At 54.1% G+C, this 20,117-nt stretch overlaps 7 protein-coding genes across 7 annotated transcripts; 4 read left to right on the top strand and 3 right to left on the bottom strand.

The window, feature by feature from the left end:
* The first annotated feature begins 694 nt into the window (after positions 1 to 694).
* Positions 695 to 1,841, top strand: BDZ83DRAFT_612325 (uncharacterized protein). Its single transcript, XM_060507711.1, has 3 exons — positions 695 to 1,188; positions 1,277 to 1,383; positions 1,467 to 1,841. Exons 1-3 carry the CDS (start codon positions 1,081 to 1,083, stop codon positions 1,477 to 1,479), a joined length of 228 nt encoding a protein of 75 aa, XP_060367646.1. The 5' UTR covers positions 695 to 1,080; the 3' UTR covers positions 1,480 to 1,841.
* Positions 1,842 to 3,315: 1,474 nt separating this feature from the next.
* Positions 3,316 to 5,331, bottom strand: BDZ83DRAFT_572148 (aminotransferase class I and II; the record flags this gene model as incomplete). Its single annotated transcript, XM_060504475.1, has 1 exon — positions 3,316 to 5,331. One exon carries the CDS (start codon positions 5,329 to 5,331, stop codon positions 3,316 to 3,318), a length of 2,016 nt encoding a protein of 671 aa, XP_060367645.1.
* A 115-nt stretch (positions 5,332 to 5,446) lies between these two features.
* Positions 5,447 to 7,007, bottom strand: BDZ83DRAFT_196313 (uncharacterized protein). Its single transcript, XM_060501630.1, has 3 exons — positions 6,542 to 7,007; positions 5,685 to 6,395; positions 5,447 to 5,477 (listed from the first exon to the last, which is right to left on the bottom strand). The coding sequence occupies exons 1-2, from the start codon at positions 6,936 to 6,938 to the stop codon at positions 5,770 to 5,772; spliced, it is 1,023 nt and encodes a 340-aa protein (XP_060367644.1). The 5' UTR covers positions 6,939 to 7,007; the 3' UTR covers positions 5,447 to 5,477; positions 5,685 to 5,769.
* A 379-nt stretch (positions 7,008 to 7,386) lies between these two features.
* BDZ83DRAFT_196219 (uncharacterized protein) lies at positions 7,387 to 7,993 on the top strand. The gene has a single exon (XM_060501627.1). It carries the CDS (start codon positions 7,533 to 7,535, stop codon positions 7,908 to 7,910), a length of 378 nt encoding a protein of 125 aa, XP_060367643.1. The 5' UTR covers positions 7,387 to 7,532; the 3' UTR covers positions 7,911 to 7,993.
* On the top strand, positions 7,994 to 8,933 carry BDZ83DRAFT_196233 (uncharacterized protein). The gene has a single exon (XM_060501628.1). It carries the CDS (start codon positions 8,077 to 8,079, stop codon positions 8,563 to 8,565), a length of 489 nt encoding a protein of 162 aa, XP_060367642.1. The 5' UTR covers positions 7,994 to 8,076; the 3' UTR covers positions 8,566 to 8,933.
* A 2,136-nt stretch (positions 8,934 to 11,069) lies between these two features.
* Positions 11,070 to 13,183, top strand: BDZ83DRAFT_196262 (acetoacetate-CoA ligase). Its single transcript, XM_060501629.1, has 2 exons — positions 11,070 to 11,728; positions 11,800 to 13,183. Exons 1-2 carry the CDS (start codon positions 11,172 to 11,174, stop codon positions 13,061 to 13,063), a joined length of 1,821 nt encoding a protein of 606 aa, XP_060367641.1. The 5' UTR covers positions 11,070 to 11,171; the 3' UTR covers positions 13,064 to 13,183.
* Positions 13,184 to 14,348: 1,165 nt separating this feature from the next.
* BDZ83DRAFT_612312 (NAD-specific glutamate dehydrogenase) lies at positions 14,349 to 18,548 on the bottom strand. The gene is made up of 4 exons (XM_060507710.1): positions 18,205 to 18,548; positions 17,741 to 17,994; positions 14,762 to 17,681; positions 14,349 to 14,707 (listed from the first exon to the last, which is right to left on the bottom strand). Coding segments are annotated over exons 1-4 (3,210 nt in total). The 5' UTR covers positions 18,207 to 18,548; the 3' UTR covers positions 14,349 to 14,673.
* Positions 18,549 to 20,117: the final 1,569 nt, after the last annotated feature.

Raw genomic sequence — 20,117 nt, 5'->3', positions numbered from 1 at the left:
GACTGTAAATTGGCGTTGTAGTACAAAAGCTTGACCGGAGAGTTAAGCAATACCAAGGCCCCAGGTACTTTGACAGTATCGTGAACCCGCTCGAGTCAACTTAACTTAGTCTCCTTCCAGAATCAAAGGAGACTCCACTCTTCAATTGTAGATCCCTTCCGTACCCTGTTACCCCATGCTATCGGGGCACTCGGGGGCCGCTTGGAAAATTGGTTGGATCCAACTACGCGTAGTCTCACCGGAGCCTCGCCCTCTAATAACATCTCCCCGCCCCGTCTCCTGGTAATCCGCCAAGACTTCACGATGGAGTCAGCATGAAGGTCTATTTACATTGACTCAGCATCAGCACTCACCGTCTTTACAAGTCACGTGGGAGGCTTCCGGGTACTATCCTAGGTTTTCCTCACACCAAGCCGGAACGCGGACTTAAGCCTCTTGCGAAGGCGGCAGAGACTCCGACAAGCTGATGTCCTAGAGGCTAAAGCCTCTTCACGATAACTGCCTAAGGAGTCATATGGAGTATTTGTTTCTCAGATTTGTTTAGGCAATGTGCGTAAAGAAGCTCACCCTTTGCAAATATCTCTGTACGTGATTACCCTTTAGTCGTGTATACTGGCATATGCGTATCTCTTTGACTCAATGCTGTATGTACCTGGACCCTTCAACGAGAGTAGAGCTTTTGCTGGAAAAGGTCATGTGGAGTATAGAGACGGAAAGACACCGGACTTGACTCCATCACTGACACATTTCATGAGGATTGAGTTCTGTACCTCTTCATTACCGGTCCCTCTAACACGCATAACCCAAAGTTTAAGGGCATCCCACCGCAGAAATGGGCGGCGGATGCTTCTTCTCGAAGATACCGGCAGACGAACAAACCGGCGACTTTGAGGAGAGCAGGAGGCGTCTTTGCGGGATATACCCATCTTCTATGAGCCCCGATCGAATATAAATACAGCTGCCTCTTCCCCTTTCCTCAGACAATCATCAGCACAGAGACAACACCAGCTTCACTTCCAATACAACACTACTCTCCATCTTCACCACTATCACCAAACCACCAACACAATCTTCTTCAAAATGGTCCGCATCATCTCCGCCGCCGTCGCCTTCCTGGCCTTCTTCGCCACCACCGAGGCCTGCGCCGGTTGGTACCAGTGCAAGTACAAGGACGGAAGCCACTGCTGTGTACGTTCACAACCCCCTAACCCCCTACTCTCGATGGTCTTTAGTAGTTACCTTCGGCCCCAGTACTGACTTTGGGTTCGACAATTAGGTGATTGACAGCGGCCTCGGCGCCGGTGGATGCCCTTCCAAGTGCGACGGTGGCTCCAAGTGGCCTGCGGAGTGCATCAGCCAGACCACCGGCAACTCCCGTACCGAGTACGTTTTGAAGAAAAACACCCCCCCCCCCTGGATAGATGTGGTCTGTAAAGGGGAAGAAGAGACTAATATCAGCTTTGTAGGTGCGGCAAATAAATTGCTGAAGCTGGATGTTCATGGCGGAAGACGGCGCTGGTTTCTCGGCTTCGTGAGCAGAGAGCTACGGCGCTGATCTCAAGGCCATGGGTATTTAGCTCGGAAGGGTGATTGGAACCGATGTAGGGGGCCTTCACTTTCTGTCGTGGGTGAGAGAATGGTAAAGATGGGAGGGTGGTTGGCTGCTTCGTAACTCAGGGGAGGAATACGCTTCATGCGGATCTTCCAGGGGAGGTGTACAAGTAGATCAGTTTGCCAGGTATACACACGGCAAACGGCTGCCGACCTGTAAAATACGAGCACAAGTCAAAGGCGGGTATTGCGAGTAGGGAAACATCAGAACTGAGTGTCGAATTCGTGCCAACGAGTCAATTGATGTTGTCGTTCAATGAGATTTGGACTGCGATTGCGTAGGCCCAAGTATGTTTTGCTTTCCTCGCTCCAACGAAACTTTTTGATCCCCTGGGAAATCTTCTGATCCTATACGTAAAGATAGATCCTCTCACTTGAGTCTTGGCCATGCAGGGATCGAGCTTGTATTCCCACCAAGCTGCTTGTCCACGGCAGATATAAAATAACTCATCCCCAATACAGTCCCAAGAGGGAGCCTTTCTAGCTCTGATCGAGTATATCTTGCCCCTTGCTATCATTCTGAATCTAGCTAGTAACATCAGTATCAATACGGATGGATTCTAATCTTTGATTGCTTTGAGGTACTTCATTACAACTCTCCATCTTAAAGCTTCCGATCCAAGCACAACCCACAGTCCTCGCATACACCAGGGGATAAACATACAAAATGCCCGTAGGACGACTTGAACCCAGAGCTCATCAAGATAAATTAAGCCGCCGGGGGTCGAGTCCATTTGCGTGTGGTTGAAAGTGATCAGTCGCAACTACTGCGCCAGAAATCTCCTCAGCCGATGGTGCTAGGAGGACGAGAATAGTTTTCTCATATACCTACCTACCTTCCAGTAGTGGAGCCTTTCTTTCGGAATATTCGCCGCCTTTTTCTTTCGTATATTCACTTGCCCTACTGCCTGTCTCATCTGTACAAATGAGCGAACCTGACGTCTAATCAAATGCTGTCGGTGGATCATTGAAATTGGCTTATGGAGGAACGCCTGCAAAACTAATCACCTGCGGTGCGTGTGCGGCATATTTGAGATGGCACCTCCGTCCGGCCCCTGACCAAGTGAGAGGCAGTTAAATTGATCACGCACCCATCAACATCGTACGGACTATCCCCCAAGCGGACCATCAGGTTGTCTGATTACGGCTGTAGGTTTGAGTGTTCAACTGCCCCATGACTTCAATGCTATCCCAAGTCCACTCATCAGTGCCGAGCACCCAACATTAGGACATCCAACACAGGGCACAATCACAGGACTGACAGACATCCCCTCGACATCTTCAGAACAGACACGCCCACCGCAAAAGGTATATAATCTCCAATGAAGGATATGTGCATTACTCTAAGGTACCTTAGTTGTCGTCTATATTGTTCAGCTCTTGAGAGCCTAATACTACTAGTTATGTTGGTACGGTGCCGTGGCACATGAATTCGTTCGCTGTTCCGATCATTACTCCCAAAAACGCCAAGGCCATGCAGGCTCCCCAATCAAGGTATAATAGACACTCGACAGTTGATATCACAGGTATCATGCAAACAGGTCGAAGCCGGCAGAATTGAACATAGGGCACCAAACTCCCTCTTCCACCCTAGACGTTGCCTCATCGTTCCGTCCAGTCCGCGTCTCGTCAATCGCCAGACCCAAAGGTCCGAACAGTCGTGAATCTTTTCTTTGCCAACTCCAATTCGAAATGACTCTTGCTTTACCGAAGGCGCAGCTTGGCATCTTGGACTCCACGAGCGATGACGTCCTCGAGCTTCCAGCGGGGAGCCTTGTACATACCCTCCGTGCCGTTGGCCTTGCGCCACTCAGCTTCTGTCTCGGGAGTGATGCCTTCGGGGAGAGGCTCCTGACCGCCAGCAATACCGGTGGAGAATCTGATCTGGAGTTGATCGGCAACCTCGTCAACGGCAGCCAAGAGTCTGTCAAGATCCTCCTTATTGTGGGCTGAGGAGACGCAGAATCGGACACGGGAGCTAATAAGAGGCGTTGCGGGGTAGCCGACAATAACGACGGAAATCTTGCGCTTGAGCATAGCATGACTGAAGGCGGGCATCTTTCCGGGGTTGTAGAGCATGACGGGGATAATGGGGGAATCGTCGTGACCGTAGACGATGAGACCGAGGCGCTTAAGACCAAGACGGAGGTAGCGAGAGTTGAAGGCAATACGTTCCAGGCGCTCAGCACCCTGGCCGGGGCAGAGCTCACCGGTAATCAGACGGAGAGAGGCCAGAATCTGCATGAGGACGGAAGGAGCAGGCGACTCGCCAAGAGTGGTTGCGGCATTGGAGCTACGGAGCTTGTCGATGATGCTCTTGTCAGCGGCGACGTAACCACCGTTGGCACCGAAAGACTTGGTAAGAGTGCCCATGAGAATGTCGACGCGGGCGGGGTCGATACCGTAGTAGTCGCAGACACCGCGGCCACGGGGTCCGACGGCGCCAATGCTGTGGGCCTCATCGATGAAGAGGTAGAACTTGTACTTGTCCTTCAATGCCATGACGCCGGGCAGATCGCACATGGTGCCCTCCATAGAGTACAGACCTTCGACGGCAACCAGGATCTTCTTCCAAGGGCGGTGGGTGCGGGGCTGGCCCTGAGAAATGGCCTCACGAAGCTTGCGCTCGAGATCGACGACATCGTTGTGCTTGAAGGATGAAATGACTGCACCGGACAGACGAGCACCGACTCTGATGGAAGCGTGGTTGAGCTCGTCAGAGAGAATGAGGCAACCCTTGGAGACGAGAGCGGGGAATGAGCTGGCGTTGGTGACGAAACCCATGGAGAAGACCATGGAAGCGGGCTTGCCGACGAAGCTGGCGATTTCCTTCTCAACCTCGAGAGCCAAGTCCGAAGTACCGACATCAGCGCGGGGACTGCAAGTGCTGAGAGAGTATCTCTTGACGCATTCCTCGACAGCATCGGCACAAGGGCCCTCTGACTGCGCGAAACCAAGGTAGTTGTAAGAGCTCATGTTCAATGTCTCGGTATGTGTGCCAGTGTAGTTGTAGGTTCTGTTGTAGTCTCTGGACTCGCGATCCATGAGGGTAATGTAGCGGCCGGGAACGCCGGTGATGGGTCGTGCGAAGCAGTCGTCAATGCGCATTTTCAGACGACGAACGTAAAAGTTGTCAAAGTCCTCGTTCAAGGGAGCGTATCCATTTTGGGGCTTGAGAGCCTGGTAATGCTTCTTGTCGCCGAAGCGCTTGCCAAAGAAGTCGCGGGCATGACCGAAGAGAATGAGAAGCAGGTAGCTGATGTAGGTGGTGAGGATGTAGTAGTAGGGCGGCTCATCGATGATGGGCGGGTCCAAGGGCTTGCCATCGTTGGACTTGCTCACGTATCGATGGGTAGGGTGAAGGAGAGGGCCGAATTGAGCATCGAAGCGCCTCTTCTTCTCCGTCTCGACAGCTGAGGGGGGCGAAAAGAGGGTCGTAGGGGGCTCAGTGGTGTCGGGCTCGCCAGCGGTAGCAGTTGAGAGCGAGATTGTAGGCAGGGAGATGGTGGAAGGGGTGATTTGGGTGGACGAGATATTTTGCTGCTGCATGGCGAGGAGAGCTTGCTGGGCTGTTTGGTGGTCCTTATCCTTGACGCCCTTGGGGGAGGTGAAGAAGTTGGTGATGCGATTGCCGGAACGAGAAGGTCTCCTTTCCTTCTCGGAGAACGGCATGGCGGGTGAATGAGCGTTGGAGAAGGGATTCGCAATTCTACGGGGCATTGCTGAGAAGCGCTTGGCTGTCTATGGTCGACTCGGTGGCGATTGGAATAGGGGTATTCGAAGACTGCAACGGAGCAGGGAGAGACCGAACTGAGGGATGCAACGAGGACGAAGCTGTTTTCCTGACGAAACCGAGAATTGATGCGCTGCAAAGAAGAAAAACGATCGGTCAGCACGAAATGCAAGTCTGACGGGAGGCCCGGATGTTGTGGAAGAGATAACGAAAACGGTTGGTGGTTTGAGAATTAGGGAAATTGTCGGTCAGAGTGTCGGTGGCGCACCCGCGGTCGCAGAGACAGAGTAGGCGACCACTAAAATGGACGCGCTAGAATGGCGAATAGCCAAGAGCTCACCTCCGACCTCTTGCGGCGGTTTGATAGAAGCACGAAACAAGACACAAAGGAAGCGCTAACAAGACGCTTGAGAGAGCAACAGAGGCTATCGAGGTGCCGGAGTTCTCGGATTGGATTGTTTTGGAGGAAAGGTGATGATGATGATGATGATGGAATTAACGGTCAAGTACTCACCAGGAAAGGCTGTAAGCAGCTGCTTGAATGGCCGAAAGTTGGAGGTTGGAGATACAGTCGTGTAGGTGCGAGGGATTCTTATTTTCTCTTTGGCGACTTGGTTGCTTTTTGCGATTGAGCAAAATTGAGAGAAGCAAGAAGTTGAGGAGGCGAAAGCGAAAAAGGGGGTTTGGGGGGCGCAGGAGAGCAACGAGGATGCAATTAAGAGGTCGTGGCTCTGCAGTGGCTCAGGGCGAAGAGTTCCGGATTTTGGTGCAAATCTGAAGAATGGGGTTTCCCGTTGAGAAACAGAAGATGCAGACGGCAAAAGGTGGTGAACCGAGCAAGTCTCGCAGAATTTGTAACAGCTGCAAGGGGCTGCAACTGCAAGGAGTGAGGACTGAGGAGGATGGACACTCGGGAGGATGGAGGGAGATTTGTTGGAGATGGCGGGAGCGAAAGAGGAAAAGGCAAATTGTCGATTTCGGCTTGTCGCGCGATGGGATTGGACCGTGATTTTAGGTAAAATTGGTACGGGTGGGTGCTGCAGCTGCTGCACTTGAGGCGCGTTGGTGAGCAGTGAGGTAAGGTACTTCGTAAGGTACGGAGTACGCAATACGCAGTGATGAGGTAAGGACCTTGAAAGTGAGGTGACTTTTTTCTCGAGTGTGTTGGGAGTTGAGACAGGCAACCTGGAAAGGTACCTTGCTTGGTGGCCTGAGTATCCCAACGGCGAAAAGCGGGTGACGAGGTACCTGTGGCGTCGAAGTGGTGTCTGGGCCTCTCTCTTCTCGATCGATACAGGCCTGCGATTGGTCTGCTGTCGGGCTGTTCGGGAAGGCAGCTCCAGAGTCCAAGGTAAGGTAGGACGGAGAATGAAAGGAAGGAACCACAGGGTGATATGAGCTTGGAGAGTAAGGAAGGGGGAAGAGGAGGAAGAAGGAGAAGAACTCTGAAAAGGAAAGAGGGCACAAGTCGGGAAATAAAAGTAATGACCCTGACGAGGAAAGAAGAAGAAAAAAACAATACGGATAATGCAGAGAGATCCACGACGGCGAGGAAAATTACCGCGTGGACGGGCTGTACCTTACTGTGTAGCATCCGTACCTTCCAGGTTGTACGACCTTACTTACCTTTGGTAGTCCGGCAGCATGTTTTCAAAAAAGGTACTTTAGAAATGCACACAATAGAGGGCAGCCTCAAAGTATCTTTCCCACCCTCCTGGTGTGATGATTAATGGGGCTCTCTGCCCACCGCGCGCAACTTTGGTGGAAGCCGCGATGTGAGTGACTTTTCTTCCTCTCTTCCCCGTTAGCGCGTATCATTTCAATTTCGAGGATCGACTCCCAAGTCTCATTCTCGCACACCTCGACGAGTCTTTTTTTCTTTCTTCCCGCTTCTGACCCCTGGCCTCCCGACACGTCCGGGTTGTCCGCTGTTCCTCTTTCTATTGCACGGTCCTTTCTTTCTTTCTTGTCTTGCCTCCAATTGGCCTGTCTTTCTATCTGTACCTCGCCTAGAACTCCTACTGTCAGACTCACGATGATCGCTCTCTTGAACACGCACATATCACACACCAAAATTTGGCCCCCTGGTCGAACCGCCAATGCCTAACATGCTGCTTGCCTCTGGTAGTCAAGCGAGGCTTACAAGTTTTTTGGCTTCTAGTCGTCCTTATTCTTGGATTTTCACCCAATGCCCAAGAGTCAGACCCCTCTACGGGCCCTTCTACAAGCAACGACACTATCCGTACTCCGTACCACCGTACCCTGCCTGATATCCACAACCTTGTCTGCTATGCTCCGGCCAGTCTTCGCGACTAATAACTCACCTCATTTTACGGTTTGCGGCTTGCGGCTTGCCTTGCTCTGGCCGAACCACGTTTGCTGCATCTTTGATCCACTACTATATCCACCCAACCAATGTGATCTCGGCTGTTGGGCAAATCCCGTCTGGCCCCGGCGCGTTACTGAACTCGGCACCCATCCAGTCAACCATTGGCACCAAGCACCAAGCAGGAAGCAACCATCAGATCACGCGCGGGAAAAGGGGGAGGGGCGAATCGAAGCCTGACAGGCTGCCCGGACGACACGGCCGAGACGGACGCACCGGACTCTCGATGACTGATGATCGGACAATTCTTTCTTTGCAGTCACCGTCCCTCCTCCAAGGACCAAGACTCCATCACCCGCTTCGCTCTCGGATGCTCTGGAGTTCGCAACAGCTCTAGCCTCAAGCGATGCCGCCATTAGCATTGGCATTGCTTCGAGGCATAGTCATCCGCTTCTTCGCCTACCCGACGATGTCATCAAAATGCAACCCTCGGTATCCTGCACTAGTCCAGCATTTGCAGATCCCGCGAGGCTTTCACTCCTCCACGTCCCAAGCTCTGCTGTGCATGACGGGAAGAGCTGAGCTAAAGAGCACCCAAGTTCCGGCTAGTGCCGTTAACCTGTTATCCCCCGACTATTGCTACCACTACAGGACCCTGTCGTCGCACAATTCATCGTTCAACGGCCCGCCTTTGGTCAAACAGTCAAAATTCACCTTCACCTCTCGCCGCCCTATCCATGGTTCCAAGTTGAGTCGCCTGCCAGCCTTGCTGAGCCAGCGAAGCGCTTCACCATGGAGCCCCCTTGTTCCCATACTTGTCGACAGCCCTCCTCCTCACCTTACGCCGTCCGATGACTTGCGTGGAAGGGTCAAAGTGACGTTATCACCAAAATAGTTGCGTTGGACGTGTCTTTCCGGCAATGCATTCGATACAATGCACACAGCTATTTGGCCCATCTCTGCCCAACTCAATGCTGTTGTCAATACCCTCGTCCAACTAGTGCCTTGGACATAATGGAGCATCGTTTGCCCTGCCAGTCGGCTTCACCGACGGTTCAGCAGCAGACTTGATCCCAGCAGGTCAAGGCACTCACTTGGCTGAACAGTTCCTACGTGAGGCCCCATCGCCTAACCATATTTTGCGTGCACAGGACGCCCACGACTTTGGCGATGGAAGCAGGACGTTGCGAAAGGCAAGGAGAGAGAAAAGCAACCAAGGCGCTCGGATGACCAGCTGGCAATGGGTCGAACGAACCAGAGGCGCAGCTCATGTCTCGCTTTTTTCGGCCGTTGACTTTTGACACAACGTGAAGTACCTAATAAGAGCTCCAAATGCGACAGCACGAATGACTATCTGATCTGAGACTTGAATATCCATCAACGGCTTGACGATACGGTGTTGCTTCTTTCGCTACACGTTTGTATTCTCCGCGACCCTCCAATATCAGTCATCGACTCATCTGCAACACACGGCATATCGGTCATCCTCCCGAGGCCCTTGTGACATCAGTTGGCCATCTCGATCTCTTCGATGGCCGAATCGCGTGTTGCAGTTTCGCCAGATTACGATACTAGGAAACTTGGGTGCGACCAATGACATTTCATACAATCTCCCCTCTGCAGTGCTTGTTTACCTGTGTAACAAGGTCCTCGACTGTGGGATTGTGGAGTTGTATGAGCTGTCACTGCACCATCTTTGATTGAGGCCCGTTGACTTGCAGGCTTCTCCCCAGCATTGGGTCCCGTTCTGAGACGTCTTCCCGGTCCGCTTGGACAACGTTATCGATAGGAAGCGACAGCGATAGCGCAACACTGATCGAGTCCAACGAGACGCATCGAAGGGGAGGGGAGAGGAGGGGGCGCATTGGTGCACCAGCCACAGAGCGGAATGGGCGAGTCTCTGTGTTCCAATGCCATGAACGCCTCGCTCAAGTGCCTGAAGCCTTGAAGGTCCTTGCCAAGGTGTGCCCTGCATAGCTTCATGTGCCTCGATGTGCTGGACTGTGGGGAGCATCTGCAAGTGTTGCGTTGTTAGTTCTAGAGCTTCCTCCGTACACTACACTACAGACTCGCCTGTCGTGCCAGTCCCTTTTGCCTGATGCAGGTACAGCGTCAAGCGGCACGACTACTGTCCATGGTCCCACGGGTACCTAGCTAAGGCAGAGCACAGTTCACCACGGTCCTCGTTCTCAGCAGAGCGTCCATGAACTGCGATGTTTGAGATGTCGAGGTTCGTCAAAGGTTCTCCGAAGACAAGAACAGGCGCGCAACGAGCCATGACCGAGCTCCAATGCGAAACGGAAGCACAGTCAGCTGGTCACACACAGTATCTGAGAAAAGAAGAGTTGATGTGGAAATTGGACCAAGCAGACTACGCTGACGATGAGCTGCTTGCCCTCCCTCGCCGATGTGCGGTGCAACAGATTCCACCCCCACCCCCGGACTCCGGTCCAGCAGATTGTTCTGGTGCTGCGTCCTCAACCCTTTTTCGGAATCTTCCTGCGGAACTGCATCCTCGGATTGCGACGGCCCAACTCTTCTCCCTCCACTCCGGCCGGAATCTCTCGACTCTCACTTTGGCGCGCTGCTGCACACAATTTTCGAAAACATTTTCTTCCCCCCTTTTTAACTTGACCACCATCGTCGCCGTGATACCCAACGTCTTGGTACCATTTTGAGAGCACCGACTGCCTCTTCCGTCTCTCATCGTCTCAATTCCCTCCAATTCATCCAATCCGCCCAGCATGACTATCACCAGTGTCACGCGCAACGAGCTCTGGCGGCACCCGGACCCCACCTCAACTTCCATGTGGGCGTTTCTTCTCCGGGTGAATCAAAAGTATGGACTTGAACTGGCAGACTACCCCGGTCTCTACAAGTGGTCCGTCGAAAACGTGGCAGAGTTCTGGGAGGAGGTCTGGCATTCTGTGGGCATCACCGCCTCTAAGCCGTTCGACAAGGTACGCTGGGCCAATGCTATTCCTCAACTCACCCCAAACTCAACTCAACCTCATTCCCTACTTGCCCTACTCATGCCTGGCGCGCCTTGACTGCCATTCTTGAAAGTAGCAGGCAGAAGGTAAAGGCGAAGGAGCTTGTGTGACATCAGTCTGAGAGAACGGGCTCAAACTCTACGACAGCGCGCAACAGCCAGAGGGAGACACCAACAAAGTCGCCAATGCCATCCATGGTCCTCACCAGTGTCTTGAACCCTCGTCAGGACGCCCACCGAGCACCTTGATACTGCCTCGAGTGAGGCGGACAGCTATGTGGTCATGGCATACAGCTTTTGCATGACCATCATCCCCGAGCAATTGAGTCATGCCATGAGCCATTGTCTAGCCCATGGGAATGCCGGTTTGCCCATCTCAACCCCTTCCCCCTCCTATACCGGCGCCCGTGCTGCCCCTCCAAAGATCACCTCAATTTCAATTTTCCCAAACCAATAGCTGATCCGGCCCGATGGGCCAACCCCCTTAGGTCCTGCCGCTCAATGCGCCCATGTACCCGCGTCCAGACTTCTTCTCAGGAGCCCGTCTCAACTTTGCCGAGAACCTGCTCTTCCCCGCCAACGTCGCTGTCGACCCCACATCCGTCGCGGCCATCACCACCACCGAACTCGGCCCCTCCGTCTCCACAACATGGGCCGAGCTCCGAGACGCCGTCCGCCGATGTGCCGCCGGCCTCCGGGCTCACGGCGTCAAGCCCAACGACATTATTGCAGGCTTCGTGTCGAACCACGTCCAGGCCATCATTGCCGCTCTCGCTGCTGCCTCTGTAGGCGCCATCTGGACCGGTATTAGCCCCGACAACGGCGTCAGTGCCGTGTTGGATCGCCTTGCTCAGATCGGGCCCAAGGTCCTCTTCGCCGACAACGGCACCGTGTACAATGGCAAGGAGTGGAGCAGCACCGACAAGACGGAGGAGATTGTAAAGGCCCTCATGCCGGAGGGTCTCGAGCTCGTGATTGTCATCAACAATGTGGCATGCGACCTTGCCATTGACGGCCTGAGAGCAACAGGAGTTGCAGTTGATGAGTACGAGTCGTTCCTGCAAGGGTAAGTCACCAATGCCTAGCAAACTCATCAGCAATCTCTCCACTGCATCCCCGCTAACATGCCAAAACAAGCTCTCCCGATGAGCCTCTTAGGTTTGAGCAGCTCCCCCCTTCCCATCCTCTCTACATCCTCTACTCCAGCGGCACCACCGGCCTGCCAAAGGCCATCGTCCACACTGCCCTCGGCACCCTCATCCAGCACAAAAAGGAACACGCCCTCCACGGCTCCCTCACCGCAAAGTCCCGCATGCTTTACTACACCACAACCTCGTGGATGATGTGGCACTGGTCCGTCTCCGCCCTCGCCGTCGGCGCCACCCTCGTCCTCTACTCCGGCTCCCCCTTCAAACCCCACGGCCACCTCTCCCTCCCCCGCCTCCTCTCCGACCTCCGCGTCACCCACTTCGGCACCTCGGCCGCCTACCTCACCGCCCTCGAGGCCAACGCAGTCTACCCCGTAAACGAGTCCGGCATCGACCTCTCCGCCCTCGAGGCGATCTACTCCACCGCCAGCCCCTTACCTCCCTCCACCTTCTCCTTCGTCTACAAAGCCTTCCCCGCCAAGGTAAACCTCGCCTCCATCACCGGCGGCACAGACATCATCTCCCTCTTCGGCGCCCCCTGTCCCCTTCTCCCCGTCCGCGTCGGCGAAATCCAGTGCGCGGGCCTCGGCATGGCCATCCGCGCCGTCGACTCCCTCTCGGGCGAACCACTCCCGGACCCAACCCACCCAGGCGACCTCATCTGCATCCGCCCCTTCCCCTGCCAGCCCCTAACCTTCTTCGGCACCGGCGGCGACGCAAAGTACAAGGCCGCCTATTTCGAGCGCTTCGCCGACGTCTGCGGCGTGCAGGGCGCGGTATGGCACCATGGCGACTTCATCAAGATTCCCAACCCGGCCACGGGCTCGCTCGTCATGCTCGGCCGCTCCGACGGCGTCCTCAAGCCCGCGGGCGTACGGTTCGGCTCCGCGGAGATTTACAACATCCTCACGCGCTTCTTCGCCGCCGAGGTCGAGGATGCCGTCTGCGTCGGGCGCCGGCGCGCCACGGACGCCGACGAGACGGTATGTCTGTTCGTCGTTCCCGTCGCGGGCCGCGCGTTCGACGACGAGTTGAGGGGCAACATCAAGAGTGTGATCCGGAGGGAGTTGAGTCCCAGGCATGTTCCTGGTGTTATTGAGGAGGCTGGCGGCGGGATTCCCAAGACGGGGAACGGAAAGAAGATTGAGGTAGCCGTCAAGCAGATTCTCTCCGGCATGGACGTCAAGACCAACGCCAGCGTCGCCAACCCCGAGGCCTTGGAATGGTTCCGCGCGTGGGCTGAGACGCATTAGCTTTTTCGTCTCTTGCTTACTTTGACTACTACGGCCTCTCGTCTCCCCTTCCCCCCCTCCCCCAATCTCCGCGTGCTACCTGTTCCCCTGGCGGTATATCTTTTGTTTAGAAGTGTTAAGAACTACTAGGGAAAATCATTAATTATGTGTGTCTCGAGGCTTAGACGGCGCGTTAGAAATCAGGAAAAAGAGGGCACACAAGAAAACAAATCACAGGATTCAAAACGTATGCATGGGGAATGGATTGGCGTAAATGTTTTTTTGGGCACGGTGTACTCATATCGCATAGTAAAGTCACTTTCGGATCAATGGTATCTGTACTTGCATCACGCCCTCCCCGCCTCCCTCCCTCCCCGGGGGATCACCATGAACGTGATTGAGAATATTCACCTGTGCATGCCATCATACGTTTGTGTTTGGAAATAATGAAAGGGAGAAGAGACAAGTTGCCGAACCCTCGGATCCCAGGCTGGATCGACTCCGCCCACATTGGAGCAAAACGCCGAAACACTCTCTCTCCCATTAAAAAGGCCTCCGGGGACCCGCGCAGGTCGTGGGGGGGGGGGGAGGGTGTGTATGTAAATGTGAATGGAGAACAAAGTCAAACCGACCCCCACGCCTGCCAATCTCGCCCTATCTCAGTTCAGCCCCCAACACTTACAGCCCGCCTATCTCACCTTGCACTCATCCCAAGAAATCCCTCCACCATCCTCTTCCTCGGAACGGACCGAGTGGTCACGGGGGGGTTGGGGGGCGTCCCGGTAGTTTGGGCACCTACAATGGGTTCGGTAGTGTGTGGAAGGCTGACCGGGGGAGGGGGCAAGGCTGATGTACAAGGTAGGCGTGAGAGAGAGAGGGCGTGAACGTAGATCCGCATGTCCTTACTTTCTTTTATTCAACGACATGTCCTGCTTTCCTTGGTGTTTCTACACTCATCTCTTTAGCTGTGGACTTGAGAGGTTCTATCTGTCCTCTGTTCTCTTCGTAACGGGTCCCTTGGGACTAGACGTGTTGGTTCATACCGTAGTACAGAAAGTAATTCTAGCCATTTCCGTAATCTGCAAGATTTCATAGCTTTACCATGAACAACCTTACTATCCCGTACCGGGAATCAGTCGTGGGCACATTTTTGAGGCCAAACAGACTTATGTTGCTTCTATCGAAAGGCGGCGTCACGATATCAACTCGCGCCCTACACGCAGCAGTGCCATAGGTGCAGTGATTTGGGAAGAACAAACCCATTCAAGTTGAGCCTAGTAAGTTATTCATAGGATCAAGATAGGAAAAGCACCAAACTGACGTTGAAAAGTCTCATTGAATAACTGCTGTGATCTACCCGATCTTCAGGCTCAAACCATCTGATAGCCATGCCCGATAACTCCTATTAATATGCAATTCATCCACACCATCTAAGCGGTGGACTGTGATCCTTTGCTCACTTTTTTTCTTGCCGTGCCATGATGCCCCTTTTTCTCTCTGTGTCTTTTCTCTCGCATCACCCATGCGTGTATATGCCAGAAAGCACAAAATGACTCATCCAATTTTCCGATACCCATTATCATGCAGGAAAAACAGAAACACGCCTGATTCAAAAGCAATCGCAAATCAAATTACTGCTTGACGCTCGCCATACGCTTGGCCATGCTAGGTAATAGGTTAGTTTCATGTCGATGAATTTAAGAGCGGAGGAAAACTTACAAGTCGTAGAAAGCAAACTGGCTAGGTTGGCTGCCAAACTGGTAGACAAATCTTGAAGCGAGGTAGCTGCCGAAGATGGCGCGCAGGTAAGAGTCGGGGACGCGCTCGATGATAGTGTCGAGACCAATCTTCTCCAGAAGAAGGTTGGGGAGAGCGTCCTGAAGGACCGAGCGACGGATGGCCTCGTTCTTCCAGAGATCAGAGTGTTGGAGCTCCTCGTCCAAAGTGGTGATGGCATTGGACAGGTTGTCGGAGAGGGTGCTCCGGGCAACACCGGTCTGTTCGTGTTCGCGCCAGATGGCCTCGAACTCGAGGCGAGCGTTCTCCTGGATCTTTGCCTGGACAGACTTGACGTAGTCCTTGTAGAATTGAGGAGCCTGACCCTTGGCGTCATGGCACATGTGCTTGACAAAGTTCTCGTCGTCGAACGAGAGCGAAGCAAGAACCTCCAGGGACGAAGAGGTGACACCACCCTTGTTGGCACTGGCGTCCTTGTATAGGATGCAGCCAGCCTCTTCCAAGCGGAGCTTGGCATCTTGAGTGATGAAGAGGTTGGCACCCTCAACCAGGTAGGGGATGGTCGATTTGCCGTCCTTGATGATCTTGTTAACCGAAATCAAATCAATAGATTCAGGACGACCACCGCAGGGAACAAAGGAGTCGGTGAGGCCAGTATCGCGCAGGTGGTAGGTGTTGCGGAAAGATGTGCCGTTGGAGATAAACTCTCCAGTGGGCAGGTTGATGTTGTTGTCATCAACCAGCACGCGGTATCCATCCTTGGACAACTTGGACATGTCGAAGTTGACAATCATGGATCGTGACTTGGCAAGGCGGAGAAGCTCTTGCTTGTCAAGTCCGTTGGGGTCAACGAGAACACCAGATCCGTCAACAATGGACGTGTACTTCTCAGTGCTGAGAAGGATCTCGTTGCTGCCCAAGTCACCATCGGGACCACCGGTCTGCATCTTCTTGACAGTCGAGGGGTCGAGGTTGAGCTTGCGGTAGATACCGTTGACGTACTCGCGGACAGACAGTGTCGTCATGCCGTAGGTGTCGTGGGGAATACCACCCAACTTGGGAGACTTGCCGGTGAAGAATGACTTCCACCAGGGTGCACCACGGGCACGAGCATGTTCGGTAGCCCAGTCGACGAGCTCTGCCGTGTTCTCATCAGGTCCCATGAAGATGATCTCCTCCTTGCCGTACAGGTCCACAAGCGGGTTCTTGATGCCTGGAGTCTGGGCAGGGAGCAGAAGGTCGAGAATACTGTCAATGTACTTCTCAAAGGCCTCCTCGGCGCGGTCTTGCATCTTGGGGTCGAGGAGAATAACACCCTTGGAACCGCCTTCGGGAATGTCCTTGTTCTTGCGCTGCTGGGTGCTGGCCAGGCCGTAGTTCTCGTCAAACAGGTTGCGAGCGTTGATGCCGTAAGCCTCCTTGCTGCGGGACTTGACGATGCGAATACCACCGCGGGCAATATCCTTGAAGCGCAGGTGGAAACCACGCGACTCAGCGCCAATGACGAGGAACATGCCGTAGAGGCGCTTGGGGTACTCGATCTCGGGCAAGAAAGAGGGGTCCAGGCGGAAACTCAGGGCAACCTTGGTGGGGGTGAAGTAGTTGGTCTTGAGAATGGCGTTGTTGAAGACGCGGAAGGCTGTCATGACCATCTCCTCGTGCTCGTTGGAGACATCGCGAGTGATGCGCTCCTTGAGCTTGGCATCGGACAAGACCTCAATGGCAGGGGTGGGGGCGATGAAGTGGCGGTCGAAGTCAGGTCCGACGGCAAGATGCACCGAGGCAAAAGAAGCGTAGAGAGCGCGAACAAGGCCAGGGTACGACTGGATGATCTCCAGAATGTAGTCGGGCGTGAAAGTCTCCGTCCTCAGACGACGCTTCAGCTTGGACAGAAGTGCCGTGTGAGCCTGGTTCTTGGGGTCCAGGATCTCTGACAGGGAGATGTACTCAGAACCCAAACGGTTCAGGAAGTGCTGAATAAAGACCCAGACGCAGTGGCCGTAAACGGTCTCTTGCAGACTCAGCTCACCGGCAGTGAAGAGAGAGTGCAGCTTGTTCTGGGGAATACAGTACAACAGGGAAATTTCCTTGGTGATCTGGTGGATCGACTGGTCCAATGATGGGAAGTTGCCCTCGATGTTCATAGCGGGACGAAGGTAGATACTCATGACCGTGATGCCGTTGGCGAATTGCTCGACGTACTTTCTGGAGCTGGTGACGCCGTAGTAGTGGTACAGGTCACTGAGAGCCGAGAACAGGCCACGGGCAGTACGAGAGCGGAAGGCAATGACCAAGCGCTTCTCAGGAGAGCCCTCAATGTCGAAGACCTCAATGACGGGGCCAGTTCTATTGACCGCGAGATCGATGATCTCCTGGTAGATCTGCTTGGTGTTGTTGGTGGCCTTCTGCAAGAAACCGTTGTCGGCAATAACCTCCAAACGGGTCTCGTGAGGATCCGTTGTCTCGGGGCTCTGCTTGAAGAGACATTGGTAAACGAAGTAGCAGCGCAGGGTGGCCTTGGAGGTTGGTGATGCGCCCAGAACTCCAGGAGAGCGGAAGGTCTCTACACGGAACTTGGTCTTGCCAACGTGGTCGAGATACTTGGCCTCGAGGCGCTGTTCGTAGCGGGGTCCAGCAATGGATGTTCTGCCGGGCTCGCTCGTGTCGATGTAGATGGCGTGGTCATGCGCCTCCATGTCGAGTCTAATCTCCTCGCGCTTGTCCTCGCGGGCGAAAGCGGCTACCTTAGCGGCGTACAGAGATGTGATTTGGCTGGCAATGACCTCGGGAACTTCAATCTTGAAGTAGACATCGTCGATGCCGAGCTCGTCGTAGAACCATGTGACTTGCTCCTCAATCAGAGCTTCTGGGATCCATCCGTTGTTCTTGATGAGTTCCTTGACTGGTTTTGCGCGTGTTAGTGGCGTCCTAGACAAGGGTCCTGGACAAGAACAAACTCACCCTGCTCCATCTGCTCTTGCTTGCCAACAAAAGTCGGCGCAATGTAGCCGACTGTTGCTGACCTCAAAACTCTGTGGCCATTGCCATTTGAGCGAGAAGCCATGGGCAAGCTGAAATGTGTTGGCTGGGGAGAGGGGCCACGGCTGCTCTCTGCCGAGTCGGCCTGAACCTGGCCCAGCATCTTGTTGCGGGGAGGGGCGGCGGTCGCCATGATGTCGGTGATTTCTTCGAGGGGGTCTGGCTCTGAAGAATACCTATCCATGGTAGGAAGGTCAGTATTGATTGACAAGGCCAACATTGTGGCGGGTAGCGAATCAACAAGATGGCAGGGGAAGCAACGTGACTGTGACGGGAGACGGATTGTGGTGAAGAGGAACAGGAAGCTGAGGGTCAAGATGGGCGGACCCCGGGTCTAAGTATGTTGACGGGAACAACGAGGCATCGCAGCAACCAGGAAAAGTTACATGATGTTTGTGAGTCAGGGTCAGACTGCTGGCAGGACAGCTTTGTCGAGCGCCCGTTACGTTTGGTTGCGAGAACCGGGATCGGTAATGGGTCGTGGGGATCTAGAGCAGGCTTTCTTGCTCTGCACAACGCGGTCTGGGAATCGGACAGGGCCCGCAAGGTAGAACAGAAGTGCTGTGTTGTGCGAGTGGAATCGCGCGCAAAGGTAGGAATCGAGAGAGCAACGGGAGCATTGAAGCTTCACCGCCGTACGCTCGTGCAATGAGCGGACTGATAAGGGATGGGCAGGGGGAGCCAACGAGGTGAAAGGGCATGGGAATTTGGAGTTGGGGGAGGTGAACTCGGACGGGCGTACCTTGCGTCTTGGGTAGACTAGCGCGATGCTGATCCGATTCAGATATACGGGATCAGGTAGGAAAGCAGATGCAGAGCTAACAATGGGCTCGGATAGCTGCTTCTCGCCGACTGTTGGTTGGTTGGTCGGTATAGGGGTATAGGGAAAAGATAGAGGACGAGAGATACGATGTCTGGTTCCGGGGAGGAGTGCAGATATCGCGGGGCGTGGTGTTTGTTATGTAGGACGTGGAATTTGGTGTAGGAGAAGCCGAGGTGAGTGACTGATGTCAAAGTCTCGGAGGGGTGATCCGGCGGGGCACTTCGACGGTAAGGTGCTTGGCCTGAGCTTTGTTGTTGACGGTTGTGGTGGTGGTGAATGATAAAGGAGCCGTGGGTTGTCTCACAAGCCAATGGTAGGAACAGGCTGTTTTTTGACAGATGAAGACGGGATGAAAGGAGGCAGCGGTTGATAAGAAGGGGGGCGTGGGCGTGGCAGGAAAGGTTCGAGGACGAGCGAGGTATCTCAAAACCTAGAAGAGGCCGATATATACGTGTTTTCCCGTGTAAAGAGGAAAGCAACCGCGGACAGAGCGAGAGGGAGTTTCCTTGTAAGCGCAACTAGTGGTCAGCAGGACGTCCCGTATTGGAATTGTGGAAGCTGTTGCCCGAGACTTTTTGTACTATGGAAAGGCAGGACAAATCTTATTCAGCTTTTCAGGTACGGGGGAGCCAATGTACCTTTTTTCTCGTGTGGTTGTTACAACCCGAGAGTCAGAGAGAACAAGAAGAGGGTGATCAAAGATGCGTCAATTGACGTAAAGGTGGATGATGGGGATCCCGGGCAACACAGCCATCCGACCGGCTTGGGGTCAATTCGCTGGTAGCTGGTAGCTGGTACCTTTTTGGTGAGTTTTGCCTACGCCCCAGGGGGGTGAAGAATTAAAATCGAGGACCGGGTTTGGGTCGATCGGTTACGTCTGGGTCAGAGGTTCTGGCCTTGGTTGGAATGCCGGTGGGGTTGCGACCTGCGGCCAAGAGGGGCCTGAAATCTTTCTCGCTGGATTCGAGAAGAAAGTGATCGGAATTCAGAGTGAGAGAAGCTGTTTCGTCAGATCCAGATCCTGGTTCAGTAAAGATACCAGAAATTCAGTCTGTGACTTCGTGAGATGTGGATGTGGCAACACCGAGGGGCGGGTTCTTGAGAGATAAGGGACCCTGAACTGAGTGAGAGTTAGCGCTCCCGTATCGAGTCGTTTTTTGCTGCCTTCAGCTGAAAATAGCAGCAAGGCGGGCGGGCAAGGTCGTAGCAGCCGTGGCCACAGGGCTGTGAACGGGCCTGGGGTGGTGGTGGAAACTTGAAAGGCACAAGCAAAGAGGGCAGCAATTGGGGGAGACACAACAGAACACCACGCCGCCGGGCCGGTTGCTGAGAGAGCTGGCTGACGGCTGTTGGCTGGGCTGTGTTCTGTAGGTGTGTGGCTGACGCGAGATAAAGAGCCCATAGGCGGACACGGTGAGCGAAGCAAGTAGGGATTGGTGATGGGAATGACGGAGAGCTGCGTGTGTATGTTGTTTA

This window comes from Colletotrichum acutatum, assembly GCF_030867785.1.
Source record: "Colletotrichum acutatum strain CBS 112980 chromosome Unknown BDZ83scaffold_23, whole genome shotgun sequence".
Taxonomy (NCBI): domain Eukaryota; kingdom Fungi; phylum Ascomycota; class Sordariomycetes; order Glomerellales; family Glomerellaceae; genus Colletotrichum; species Colletotrichum acutatum.
Note: the sequence above shows the minus strand (reverse complement) of the source record. Positions and strands in the feature narration are given on the sequence as shown.